This window comes from Anolis sagrei, chromosome 11, assembly GCF_037176765.1.
Source record: "Anolis sagrei isolate rAnoSag1 chromosome 11, rAnoSag1.mat, whole genome shotgun sequence".
Classification (NCBI taxonomy): domain Eukaryota; kingdom Metazoa; phylum Chordata; class Lepidosauria; order Squamata; family Dactyloidae; genus Anolis; species Anolis sagrei.
Window position 1 is genome coordinate 16,382,330 of NC_090031.1, and position 14,095 is coordinate 16,396,424.

General features: G+C 45.6%; 1 protein-coding gene across 8 annotated transcripts in view; it reads right to left on the bottom strand.

Annotated features, from left to right (window-relative positions):
* The window catches only part of SPTAN1 (spectrin alpha, non-erythrocytic 1), a 122,132-nt gene that overhangs the window by 81,139 nt on the left and 26,898 nt on the right, over positions 1 to 14,095 (bottom strand). For all 8 annotated transcript variants that reach the window (XM_067471949.1, XM_067471948.1, XM_067471947.1 and 5 more), the window contains 3 exons: positions 7,742 to 7,882; positions 7,059 to 7,205; positions 4,865 to 4,998 (listed from right to left, as the gene is read on the bottom strand). In XM_067471949.1, the coding sequence (XP_067328050.1) occupies positions 4,865 to 4,998; positions 7,059 to 7,205; positions 7,742 to 7,882 (422 nt within the window). The remainder of the gene's footprint in view (positions 1 to 4,864; positions 4,999 to 7,058; positions 7,206 to 7,741; positions 7,883 to 14,095) is intronic.

Sequence of the window (14,095 nt, forward strand, 5' to 3'; positions counted from 1 at the left end):
CACTACTCTGGAGAGCAGAGGAAGGGGAGGAAAGATGTAGAGGAACCCCTGAGACCACTGAAAGAGAAAGGCGTCTCCTAAGCAACCTGGGAATACGTGAGGGCGGAGCCTCGCGCAAAAGAGTGTGCACTGCGTGTTGTCTGGGGAGGCAAACATATCTACTTGTGGGTGGCCCCAGTGACGGGTCAAGAGGTTGAACTCTCTGGGGTGCAGGTGCCACTCGTGGGTCGTGGTCGGAGTCCTGCTGAGGGAGTCCGCCAGGATATTGTCTTTCCCCGGAAGGTGGATTGCAATGAGGAATATGTTCCTCCGAATGCACCATTCCCAGATCTCTGATGATATGGAGAGGAGTGTTGGGGAGTGGGTTCCCCCTTGTTTGTTGAGGTAAAATTTTACTGATGTGTTGTCTGTGACTACCTGGATGGTGCGGTTGGAGACTTGGTGAGCAAAAGCCCGGAGGGCTTTTCCCACTGCTAGTAGCTCCAGTGCGTTGATGTGGAGTTTCTGTTCTGAGGGAGACCAGCGGCCGCTGATCGTCAAGTCCCGGAGGTGTGCTCCCCAGCCGAGGGAAGAGGCGTCTGTTGTGAGTGACAGAGACGGGCGTGGGGGTGTGAATGGGAGACCTGAGCACACATTGGATTCCTTTGTCCACCACAGGAGGGAGCTCAGGACGTGAGCGGGAGGTTGAAGAATCATGGATTGTGAGTCGTGAATGGGATCGAATACGCCCAGGAACCAGGACTGGAGTGGGCGGAGGCGAAGCCGGGCGAAGGGAGTCACACTTGTAGTGGACGCCATATGGCCAAGGATAGATTGGATAGCCCATGCAGAGGACCGGCCTGAAGAAAGCAGGCTGTTGATGGCTTGGCAGAGGTTGGAGAAGCGGTCTTCTGGCAGGTAAGCCCGTTGGGATGTGGAATCTATCAGGGCACCAATGAAATGGATGCGCTGGGTAGGTATGAGGTGGGATTTGTCGAAATTTACGACAAGTCCAAGTTCCTGTAAGAGAGACAAGGTGAAGGAGATGTCAGAGAGGAGCTGGGAACGAGATTTCGCTGAAAAAAGCCAATCATCTATGTATGGAAAAACTGTTACGCCGTTCTGGCGTAGGTGAGCAGCTACTACTGACATGCATTTAGTGAAGACCCTTGGGGCAGAGGAAAGACCAAAGGGTAATACGGAAAAAGAAAATATGTGGTTGTCCAGTGCAAAGGAGAGATATTTGCGATGGTCCTGTCTGATTGAGATGTGGAAGTATGCGTCAGTGAGGTCAACCTTGGCGAGCCATGCTCCCTTCGTGATGAAAGGAAGGATGTTGAGTAGTGTAACCATGCGAAATTTGCGAGGTGAGATAAATTTGTTAATGCCTCGGAGGTCTAAGATGGGGCGTTGACCTCCGTCCCTTTTGTCTACTAGGAAGTAGCGGGAAAAAAAGCAAGTGTGAGCCAGGTCGGGATGTATAGGGGAAATCGCCCCTTTGTGTAGAAGAGAGGAGATCTCGTCCCAAAGCATGGGAGAGGATTGAGTTGGTAAAACTTTTCCCAGTGGAGGGAGAGAGTGGAATTCAATGGCGTAACCTTCATCTACTATGCGGAGGACCCAGGTGTCATTGGTTATGGACTGCCAAGCAGGTAAGTATGGATGGAGTCTGTTGTGGTACAGTGGTGAGGTGGGTGTGGTGTGTGTGGAGGGTGGGGAAGGATCAGGTAGATGCAATGGTGGGGATGGGGGAGGGCTAAAAACGCCGCTTTTTGTTATCTGGTGGTTTAGTGCCCCGATACTGACCCTTAAAGGGAACAGGTGGCTTCCCGGTGGTGGCAGGAGATGAGTGAGGACGTTGTTTTCCTCTGTAGGAGTGAGGGTTGTAACGGCCTCTTTGATAGGTGGGGTAATGATAATAATTGCCCCATCTCTGCCTCTGTTGATAAGGTTGTTGGTCATATTTAGTGACCGTTTGTTTCATCTCATGGGAATGTTTTAACTGGGAATCTGTTTCTGGATTAAACAATCCTGTTTGATCCATAGGGAGATCTTCGATCAGCGTGCGAGCTGAGGGAGAAAGAGTGGATGCCCTGAGCCAGGCGTGACGTCTCAAGGCCACTGCTCCAGCAATGAGTTTGCCAGATGTGTCAGCTGTGTTTTTCGCTAAGTCCTTCTGGAGCTTAGAGAGAAGAAGTGCTTCTTGAGCAAAGGCCTTTGCCATTGGTTGATCAGCCATTGGTAGGAGATCAAGGTAAGGCAAGATTTTATTCCAGAGGTGTGTCTGGTACACACTCATGTAGACTCCATAATGTGCCATTCTGGCAAAAAGGCAGGCAGAGGAATAAAACTTTTTTGCCATAGCATCCAGTTTCTTCCCTTCTTTGTCTGAGGGGGAAGCCTGATTCCTCTGAACTGGTTTGGGTTGGGCGTCTGTAACAACTGAATTGGCTCTGGGCAGTTTGGCAAGCCATGAAGCTGCCGTGAGGTCAATGCGATAAAGATTCTCAGCCCGCTTAGGCGTGGCTGGAACCAGGGCTGGAGAAACACCTTCCGTTTTGAGAACCTCTAAAAGATAAGGTAAAGTGGGCAATATAGTGGACATGGGCCGTTGTTGTTCAGATGAAGTAAAACAAGGGTCATCCACAGCCTTAGTAGGTTGGGGGACAGCCAGATTGAGTGATCTGGAGAGTCTGATTAATAAAGCAGAAAAGTTTTTAAACTCTTCTGCTTGTAAAGGGTCTGGATCCGGTTCAGTTTGGAGAGTAGCAGTGGGAGGAGAATCATTGGAGGATTCAGCGTCCACCATGTCTGGGTCGGGGTGGAGGTCCTGTTGAGGAGTAGCAGGATCCGGGGGTGGCGCTCCCTGGTGTTGAGGGATAGGAGGTTCAGGAGGGGGCCTGGAGATAGTGGCGGAAGGAGGAGGGTAGGAATGAGGATAAGGATGAGGAGGAGGGGTATGGTCCCTCGAGTATTCCCCTTGATAGTAAGGGTAGTAGAAGGGAGGAGGGGGATAGAGGGGAAAGGGATATTCGTATGGGGAAGGGAAGCGCGGATCGCGATCGCGTGGGTCGCGTCCGCGCGAGCGCTTGGGGGGAGGAGTGTGGGATCGGGACCGAGAATGAGAGGAGGAGGAGGATCGGGACCGGCGCCTGGAGCGGCTCGGCCGAGAACGGCCACGCTCAGCCTGAGAGGTGGGAGGGGCCGGTACCGGGGAGGGAGGGTGTTCTCTGGGAGGCTGGGCAGGCTGGAGGGAGGGAGAGGGAGGCAGGTTAGGCTCGGTTTGGGAGTCCAGGAGCTCTATCGGGAGGAGCTCCGGGGGCTCCTGAAGCTCTAAAAGTTGAGCGGTTTGCTCCGTCGGCGAGAGCTCAAGCAGCTGGGCCGGCGGCGCCAGCGTGGGAGGACTCAGGGGCTGCAAGCCAGAGAGTTGCCTTCCCTTTTTCTTATTTTGCTTTTCTTTAGATTTGCTCTTATGAGCAGCTTGTTTGGAGGCCCTGGGTCTTTTCGGCGGCGGCTCGTCCCCCGGGGGAGGAGTCCCAGCCGCAAGGTTTTCTTCCAGCTGAGTGGAGGAGCCCGGCCGTTCCCCGGAGAGGGGGGAGGGAGAGGGCTGCTGAGAGAGACTTTGCGCGGCTTGGCGAGTCTCTTCAGGGGCCAGTGCCTGCTCATATAAAAGAGCTTTAAGACGGGAGTCTCTGCTCTTTTGAGCCCGAGATGTAAACGCTCTGCAGATCTCACATGCAGAGCGATTATGGGCTTCCCCAAGGCACAAAAGACACTTATTGTGTCTATCGGCTTCTGGGAGATTAACTCCACAAGCCGAGCATTTTTTAAAAGATAAAGCCGACATAGCTAGCCTGTCCGTGATCAGTCCGAAGTCGAGGGTAGGAGAATGTAGGGTCGTCGAGAGAAGTCCGAGTCGATAACAGGTAAGTAAAAGAGAGAGAGAAAGTCCGAAGTGCTTCTGCTGTCGCGCGGAAAGAAGAACTGACGCGGAACTCCGCCTACTACCTTATATACCATTGGGAGGGTGGGCGGGACTCCCGCCTAAAATCTTTCAATCTAGAATGTTCCGAAATCTCTGCGCATGCGCACAGAAACCCATTAGTGCGCATTTCACAGACTACACGAGGAAGAATTGGCTTTGCACACAAGCGTTCGAAGAATAAGTTCTTATGGGTTTCTTATGGGAACTATGCACCTTGTATGTTTTTCATTTGTATACTATTTTATGTGTTTTATTGATTAACTGTTAAGCAGTTTTCCCTCTACCAGGGACACCACTTGATCCCCTATCTCAGGGGTCTTCAAACTAAGGCCTGGGGGCCGAATACGGCCCTCCAAGGTTATTTACCCAGCCCTCGCTCAGGGTCAACCTAAGTCTGAAATTACTTGAAAGCACACAACAACAATCCTATCTCATCAGCCAAAAGCAGGCCCACACCTCATATTGAAATAATAAGTTTATATTTGTTTAAATTGTTTTTCATTTTAATAATTGTATTGTTTTCAAGTGTTTTTTGCACTACAAATAAGATATGTGCGGTGTGCATAGGAATTCATTCATTTTTTATCAAATTATAATCTGGCCCTCCAACGTTTTGAGGGATTGTGACCTGGCCTACTGTTTAAAAAGTTTGAGGACCCCTGTCCTATCTGTTCATTCATTCGAAGCACTCCAAGGAAGTTAGTGTACAACTCACACCCCTAACTGCCTGACACAACTAGTAGACAGTGGGTTTAGGAGTCCAGCTGGTGGATAGTGGGATTTGCAATGTGCTAGGAAAGGCTAGGCTAGATGGACCAAGGGCCTGGAGTAGTAGAGAGGTAGCTTCATATGATCAACATTAAATGCACACTGTTAATGTAATTTGAGCCATGTCCATACCTGTTAAAGCGCTGCACTTCGGCGGCTCCAAAGAGCTTCCCTTGCCTCTGGAGAGCCAGGCCCTTCAGCCGCTGCCAGCTTGCATTGACTTCATCCTGTTTGGACTTGATTAACTCCTCTTCGGGGTGCTGCTCCTAAAAAGCAAAATGTAGGGCAGGGAAGAGGGATACCTTTAGATGAATCCCATGTAATGGAAGCAATCCCTCATCACTCCCTTGGTGGCTTCTATTATCACCCACCCACTATCTAATAGTGAAAGGACCAAGGCAGTGACATCTCCAGCTCATCCCTTGTTTGAGTATCAGTCAACGACTTAAATCAAGAAATAGTTTTCTAAGATCTACAGAGACCCTCGCTGGAACACCTCAGCAAGCGAGAGTCCAAAAGGGGCAGGCTCAAACCCAGAACCTCAATCAATGGCTGATACCAAATGAGAGACTCCCCCCTGGGCACACATAAAACTGGGCAACTTGGAAGGCGCTGAACAGACTGCGCTCTGGCACCATGAGACGCAGAGCCAACCTTCAGAAATGGGGCTACAAAGTGGAATCCACAATATGCAAGTGTGGAGAAGAGCAAACTACAGATCACCTGCTACAATGCAACCTGAGCCCTGCTACATGCACAATGGAGGACCTTCTTATAGTAACACCAGAAGCACTCCAAGTGGCCAGCTACTGGTCAAAGGACATTTAATCAACTACCAAGCTTGCAAACTTTGTGTTTTGTTTGTTTGTTTGTTAAAAAATGCAATACAACTGTTTGGTTTGCTCCTGACACGATAAATAAATAAATAAATACTATATAATTTCAACCTTTCCACAAAACAGAATGTTCATGGGATTTCAGGGACATTTATTTATTTATTTATTTACGACATTTATATTCTCACCCCAAAGGGGACTCAGAGCAGCTTACAAGTAAAAAGTAAATACAATATATTATACTACTATCATAGCACGATATTAATATTATATATTACATTGTACTACAACATTATACTGTAATATTATTAGTAATATTTCATTTAATATAAACTATATTATTATATCAGGGAGCCCCCGGTGGCGCAGTGGGTTAAAGCACTGAGCTGCTGAGCTTGTTGATCGAAAGGTCGCAGGTTCGATTCCGGGGAGCGGCGTGAGCTTCCGCTGTCAGCCCTAGCTTCTGCCAACCTAGCAGTTCGAAAACATGCAAATGTGAGTAGATCAATAGGTACCGCTCTGGCGGGAAGGTAACGGCGCTCCATGCAGTCACATGACCTTGGAGGTGTCTACGGACAACGCTGGCTCTTCGGCTTAGAAATGGAGATGAGCACCACACCCCAGAGTCAGACATGACTGGACTTAATGTCAGGGGACTACCTTTATTATTATATCATATTATTATTAGTAGTATATTGTATTACATTATAATATTATCAATATTATGTGTATATACAATATATATTATATTATATTATATTATACTATACTACACTACACTACACTATACTATATTATATTATATTGTAAGCACAGTGCAGGAGGCAAGATGGAACTGCCTTCCTGGCTCCTCTCTTCACTCTGATCTCAGAGCAGTGGTTGGTGCTGGGGGGGGGGGGGGGCTCCCAACGGATGACACTGGAGGCAAGAAGGAACTGCCTTCATGGCCCCTCTCTTCATTCTGATCTCAGAGCAGTAGTTGGTATTGGAGGAGGGGGGGCTTCCAACGGATGGCACTGGAGGCAAGAAGGAACTGCCTTCATGGCCCCTCTCTTCATTCACATGGAAAGCTGCGGGTTGTAGTCCAAAACACTGACGTGTCCAAGCTGTGAGCAACATTCTCATACATTTGGCCCAGCCTCTTATGTCTGATTTTATCATGCTATTTTATAATGTTGATTTTATTTGTTATTTCATATTTTGTTTATGTATTTTTGTTATTGTGAGATCAATTATGTTATATTATTTTGGGCTTGGCCTCATATTAGCCGCCCCGAGGCCTCCGGGGAGATGGTGGTGGGTTATAAATAATAATAATAATAATAATAATAATTTATTATTCTATTTTGCATAGAAGGAGATGCAAAGTAATCCCATTATTATTCTGTCTGCTTTATGTTTTCTGATCTTTCCAAGTAACTGGAAAAAATGAGCTTCGGAATGGCTTTGAGAGAAGTTGGAAGAACCTCTCCACTGCCAACAGCTATTACCTGGATCAGCTTCCCTGCAAACTGATTCACTTCATTCACTCTCTCTTCATGGGCCGCCAAGTCTGTCTGGAATTCCTCAAATTTCTTCTGCAAAACCTCCACGTGCTCCAGGTCCAGGCCCAGCTCTTCTGAGGTCACAATTGCTTCCTGCAAAATACAAGGAGACGGGTTCTAGAGCATATCCACTTGGAGAGGTGTAGCGTAACTTGGAAAGCTGCAAGTGCTTCTTCTGGAACTTCCTCTTATCTTTCCATGTAAACTCTGAAACGCCCACCAGCCCCATTAAGGTGAAATGATATGCAAAGTCTATTTCTGAACTCTGGTGAATCATTTCAACCATAGTTGCATAATTGCCTTAAAAGCTCTGCTTTCTGTGTACATATATACATGTGTGTGTGCCAAATAAGACAACCTCCCACCAAACAAAAGGAAACAAAGGGGCTACTCTGAGGCAATTTGACACCAACCCCCCAACCCCCCCAAAATCAGAAATTCTCAAGAAGAATTGAGGCAGTTGCTCCGCCCACCAGCTACTTATACTCACAAGGGGAGAGTGGCCGGGGCCAGAAAAGTTTTCAAATCTATCTAGAAGGTTCCAAAGCTGTCTGCTCAGGCGCAGAAATATGTGCGATTCACAGTTGACCACGATGGGAAACCATCCTCTAGGCCCCAAACTTCGTTACCTTGTCATTGATCCAGTCCATCACATCTTCGCACTCTCGCAAATATTGCACCAGCTTCTGGGCTTGCTGGAGCTTGATGCCTTTCTCCCGCATTTTCTCCAAAAGCAGCTCCCATTGACTGTGAAGCTCCTGCATTCGAGTCTAAAGGGTTTTTTTAAAAAAGGGAATGAACAGTGGAAACAATATAGCAGATAATAAGAGATGCAATTTTCTTTTTGAATCTGGAGAAAAGGCTGAACGGTCAACTCTTCCTATATGTTGGAATATATATTTTAACTGTATTGTTGTAGTTTGGCCTTTGATTGTGCCTGCACCTGATCTTTCTGAGGATTCTGGGCCTGAAAGTCAGCAGAGGAGCCAGCAAGAGATTTTAAGCCCTGAAAATGAGCAGTCTGTGTCTGAAGGCCACATTCCTAGGGAAGCAAGGTCAGAAGCAGATCTGACCTCCGAGGAGGGAAATGAAAGTCCAGGTGGCCATTCTAATGAGCAGTTAGATAGGAGATTTATGGTATATTATTCTTATTACACATCCAAATTCTTATTGACAGTACTATAATGGAAATTAGATACGGAGGATTTATGTTTTATTGATTTTATTGTTTATGGAATTTTAAGGATGTTTATATGCTTTTAACTGTTTATACATATTATTGTGGCATCGAATTGTGCCGGTTTTGTAAACCGCCCTAAGTTGCCCTTGGGCTGAGAAGGACGGTATAGAAATAAAGTAAATAATATAATATAATATAATATAATATAATATAATATAATATAATATAATATAAAACGGTTTGGGCCCCGTTTGATTGTAGATTCATGATTGTATCTCTGTCTACGAACCAGTACAAACCCTATGTTTAGTTTTTTGGTTTGTTTTTTTTTTTTTTTGTCTTTTGAGATGTTTCACACTGAAGATTAAGTGTTTTGTGCCTTGTAGACTGATTTGGGGCTGTTTTGAGTTTGTTTGAGCAATAAACTTTATTATTATCTGAATTGGCTGGCATCTGACCTTGACACTCTAAGATCTTCTTTCGCTCCCACCACTGTCACAAGTACGGCTGGTGGGGACAAGAGAGAGGGCCTTCTCTGTGGTGGCCCCCCACTTCTGGAACATCCTTCCAAGGGAAATAAGACAGGCCCTATCCCTCCCCTCTTTTCATAAGAGCTTGAAGACTTGGTGGTTTCACCAAGCCTTTGAGAATGATCAGTATTAGCCAAGCCCTGGACATTATAAGAATATAAGAATTATAAGAATATGGACTTGTATCGTCCATCTATTATCCCAGACGGCCCTCTAATAAGCCCTGGAAATGAGCAGTCACAAGGCCATAATTACTATTGCTGTTACGGCACTTTAACAATTCCCGGTCCCATATATCCTGGTCTGCACAAGCCTGGACTAGCATTTCTTAATTGTCTAGGCCCATTTTCTTTGAAATCTCAGCCTTAACAATATCTATGATGAATAGGTGGGATTACTTTTAATATATACGTGTTGTTTTGATTATTTTATGTCTATGTTGTTTTTAATTATTCTATTTTTATGTTTTTTATCTGTATGTTTTGGTGTTGTTACTGGAAACTGCCACGAGTTCTCTTGGGGAGATAGAACGGTATAGAAATAAAGTTATTATTATTAATGTTTTGCATTCATCCTTGTCACTCATTCATTCAAGCAGTTTCAGTCAAATGCCAAACACAAGAACGTGTTACTCAATAAAGAACCTGAAACATAGATTGTTCCCCCTTTACTAACATCAACCACCTTTGTGCACAATGGGCAACGACTCTACGTTTCCACTTTTTCTTTTATGGGATCGCCTATAAGCTTTAGTCGATGGGGAACTGTCCATTGTGTGAAGCAAAGTGACTGAAATGCGATTACAAACAAGTCATATGAGTTGAGTCTGGCTGAACCCAAACGCCAGAAGAATCCAGAAACAGCAAAGTAGACAAAAAGGGAAGCACGCACACCAACACCAAGAGCACACTTGCAAAAACAAGGCGGCAATCCGCTCCACCCAGCATTCCTTGTGCCGTGATCATCAATAGTGGGAACCTGAAAATCCAGCTGAGGACTTTGTCGGATCTGCAGATTTGTGAAAGGAAAAGCCTACACAGTCGTAATGTTTGCATTGTGACAAATACACTTGGGATGCTAACATTCTCGAGCTAGATTCCCATTTGACGAGAACAGGACTTTTGTGCTGCTGCCTTCCTTCCTTCGAGAACATACAATAAAACCGATATCCCTGCATGCATAGAATCCTAGAGTTAGAAGAGACCCCAAGGGCCATCTAGTCCAACCCCTTCTGCCTTACGGGAACACACAATGAAAGCCTTCCTGACAGATGGCCATCCAGCTTCTGCTAAAAAAACTCTCCAGAGAATAAACTCTAGACTCCAAAGCAGCACATCCCATTGATGACGTTATGATTAATCTTAATGCATTTAAATTAAAAGGGAGTAAAAGTGGATGAGAGATTAAGGCAATGATCTAAAGATGAAGTGATTAAAATTTATAAGAATTCTAGTCAAAACGGGTAAAATGTTGTGACAGAAGTAATATATCAGTTTTATATTAAGCAGAAGCTAAAATGCAATTAGGTAGCGCAAGAAGTATATGTATATGTTTAATCATTAAGGTGGCTTTGCCAGTTCTTCCTTCTGAAACAGAGCCAACAGCATCTAGTATCCAGTGGTGGTCTTCCATTCAAAGTGCTAACTAAGGCTGACCCTGCCAAGATTAATTTGGTGCCTATATAGCAGGTACAGGCAAACCCAGGCTTGGGGGCCAGATGCAGCGCCTTGGGTACTATTCCCAGGACCTCCTCTCTCACACCATCCTAGCCTGCCTTCCTTCTCTCTTTCCTTCCTTCTTCCCTCCCTCCCTTCTTTCTTCCCTTCCACCCATTTGTCCTTCCTTCCTTCACTCACTCTTTCTTCCTTCCTTCCTCCCCTTTTGTCTTTCCCCCTCCCTCCTTCCCTTTCACCCTTCCTTCTTTCCTCCCTCCTTCCCCTTCTTTCTCCTTCCTTCCTTCCCTTTTGTTCTTCCTCATTTCCCTCTTGCCTTCCTCCCCCCTCTTTCTTTCGCCTTTTCTTCCCATTCGTCCTACCTTCCCTTTCCTCCCTCCTTCCCTCTCTCTTATTCTCCTTCCATCCCTCCCTTTTGTCTTTCCTTCCTCCCCTTTCCTCTCTCCCTCCATTCTTCCGGTTCATCCTGCCTTCCCTCCCTTTTGTCTTTCCTCCCTCCTTCCCTCCCTCCCTTACATTCCTCTTTCTCCCTCCCTCCTTCCCTTCCACCCTTCCCTCTTCCCTCCCGCTTTCCCCGCTCTTTCTCCTTCCTTCCTTTTTGTCTTTCCCTCCTTCCCTCTTTTCCCTCCCTCCTTCCCTTTTACCCTTTGTCCTTCCCTCTTTCCCCCCTCCTCCCCCCTCTCTTTCCTTTCTTCCCTTTTGTCCTTCCTTCCCTCTTGCCTCCCTCCTTCCTTCCCTCTCTCTCGCCTTTCTTCCCTTTCCTCCTTCCTTCCTTTTCCTCCCTCCTTCCCTCTCTTTTGTTCTCCCTCCTTCCCTCTTTCCTCCTTTCCATCCTTCCCTTCCACCCTTTCATCCTGCCTTCCTTCCCTCTCTCCCTCCTTCCTTCACTTCACTTCGTCCTTCCTTCCCTCTTTCCTCCTGCCTTCCCCCTTTCTCTTTCTCCTTCCTTCCTTTTTGTCTTTACCTTCTTCCCACTTTCTCCCTCCCTCCTTCCCTTTCACCCTTTTGTCCTTCCCTCTTTCCTCCCTCCTTCCCCCCCTCCTTCCTTCCCTTTTTCTCTCCCACCCACCATCTCATCCTGACGAAGGCTAACCCTTTTTGGGATCCAAGCGCTTCCCGTCTTTCCTTCACTTTCTGACTCCGAAAGAAGAGGAAGAAGGGGAGGAAAGGGCAGGGAGGGGCCTTAGGGAGAACCCCCTCCCTCCCTCCCCACCCCACTCCAGCCTGCCATGCAGCCCCCAAGTTTGCCCATGACTGTTATGTAGGACAACACTACATTGAATTTTTTTTCTTTTCGCTATTTAATCTTGTACTACAGCACTGTATCTTTGCACCAAACTAATTGCTTCAATGCGCTTTTCAGGCTCCGTTCTAAAAAGTTAATTGACGTGTTGCATTTTTGAGTTTTGAAGTAGGAGTCAACTTGAGGGGTGCCATTCTCAGCGGGAGCCCCGTGTTTTTGCAACATGCGAGGTATTCCCAAACTGTAAAAAAAAGAGTAGAGGAGAAGAAAGGACAGAGACATTCAACACGGGGGGGGGGGGGGGGGGCAGAGAGAAAGCAGCACACAAACAGCTAGCAATCCACCTACTCGTATGTGGGCCCCAACATGGGTGGTAGTAACTATGGGGCGCTGAGCGGTCCTGTATGGCGTGAAAGACTAAACCGACGACACACAGGGGTTACCATCACAGACAGTACAGAGACCCGCTTCCACAGGTGCCATCTTTCCATGCACTTTTATAAGGATTACGTTTCGGTATCATTTGCAGAGTGGGCTTGAAGCCATACTTTCCTAGGGATACCTGTCAGACTGTCGGATCTATATAGCAATATTAAATAACCACTCACAAGCCGTTTTTGCTTTGAAATGGATATATTGCTTGTATCTCTGCAGGATGATTCAGTCAGGATGTCACGGAGAGGAATCTGTGATGTCTTAATGCCGTCAGAAATTGACTCCTGACAATACCCACTTGCCCAATGGATTTCTCTAAGTTTTGACTCATTGTCCAACAATTAAACCAATGAATCTACTTCAGTTGGCACAACCAACAGGATTCAAGTGATGGGCTTCACATATCACTCCAGCGAAGGTGTTCCCACTGATAGTGTCTGTACTTAACAATGCCACCTCTAAAGATCTACAGTTGCCGCTTGTTTTACAATAGTTTTGGTGGCAACGAAAAACATTTTGATTGACCTCAAGCACTTAATTTCTATAAGATCTCAATTTACCCCGCAATTTTGATTTGTTTTGTTATGGATATCCGTTGATACTATTTCCTTGTATTACATTCGCGTTTCGAATAATCTGTTCCTTACGTTGGTAACTGGGGTCACTGTGTGCTAGCTGAAATCCTTGAATCTGTTTATGGGTTTTTTTTAAAATGCACTGTACCATATATACTCGAGAATAAGCCAACCCAAATATAAGCTGAGGCACCTAATTTTACCACAAAAACTGGGAAAATTTATTGACTCGAATATAAGCCAAGAGTGGGAAATGTAGCAGCTCCTGGTCGATTTCAAAATAAAACTAGATACCAATAAAATTACATTAATTGAGGTACCAGTAGGTTAAATGTTTTTGGAATATTTACATAAAACTGTAATGGAAGACTGTCCAGCTCTGATGAAACCATTATTCTAGACTCCTTGAATGTAAATGTGCTTACGTATCCTTCCAATAATAGAGCAAAATAATAAATTTAATAGCAATAATAAATAGAGTAAAATAATAAATGTAATAGAGTGTAAAATAATAAATGTAATAAAAATAATAGAGTAAAATAATGTAAATGTAATAATATCAATAATAGAGTAAATAATAAATGTAATAAAAATAATAATCGAGTAATAACATAAATATAATAAAGATACTAATAACAGAGTAAAATAATAAATAACCTTGGCTCAAGTATAAGCCGTGGGGAGCTTTTTCAACCTAAAAAAGGGGCTGAAAAACTAGGCTTATACTAGAGTATATACAGTATGTTTCTCAGAGAAATCTTGTGAAATCTGATCTGGCCATGGTGGTCCATGCCTTAGTTACCTCTAGATTGGACTACCGCAATGCACTCTACGTGGGGCAGCCCTTGAAGACGGCCCGGAAACTTCAATTGGTCCAGGATTAGCTTGCCAGACTTCTAACTGGAGCGAATTACAGGGAGCGGTCTACTCCCGTTTAAGGAGCTCCAATGGCTGCCGTTCATTTTCTGGTCCCAATTCAAAGTGCAGGTTATCACCTTCAAAGCCCTGAACGGTTTGGGACCAACTTATCTTCATGACCTTCTACAAACCTACACAACCCCTTCAATCTTCTGGGGAGGCCATCCTCTCACTCCCGCCTCAGTTGCAGGTGCAACTTGTGGGGACAAGGGAGAGGGCCTTCTTTGTGGTGCCCCCTAGACTTTGGAACTCACTACCCAGTGAGATGAGGCAAGCGGCCACCCTGGCAGCCTTCAGGAAGAGCCAAAAACTTGGCTGTTCCAGTGTGCTTTCGAGGAATGAGTAACAAATCCCTTTCCTTGAACAACTCAATACATAATATCCATTGATGCACTTTATCTCACCCTTCAGTGAATTAAATCCCATTGT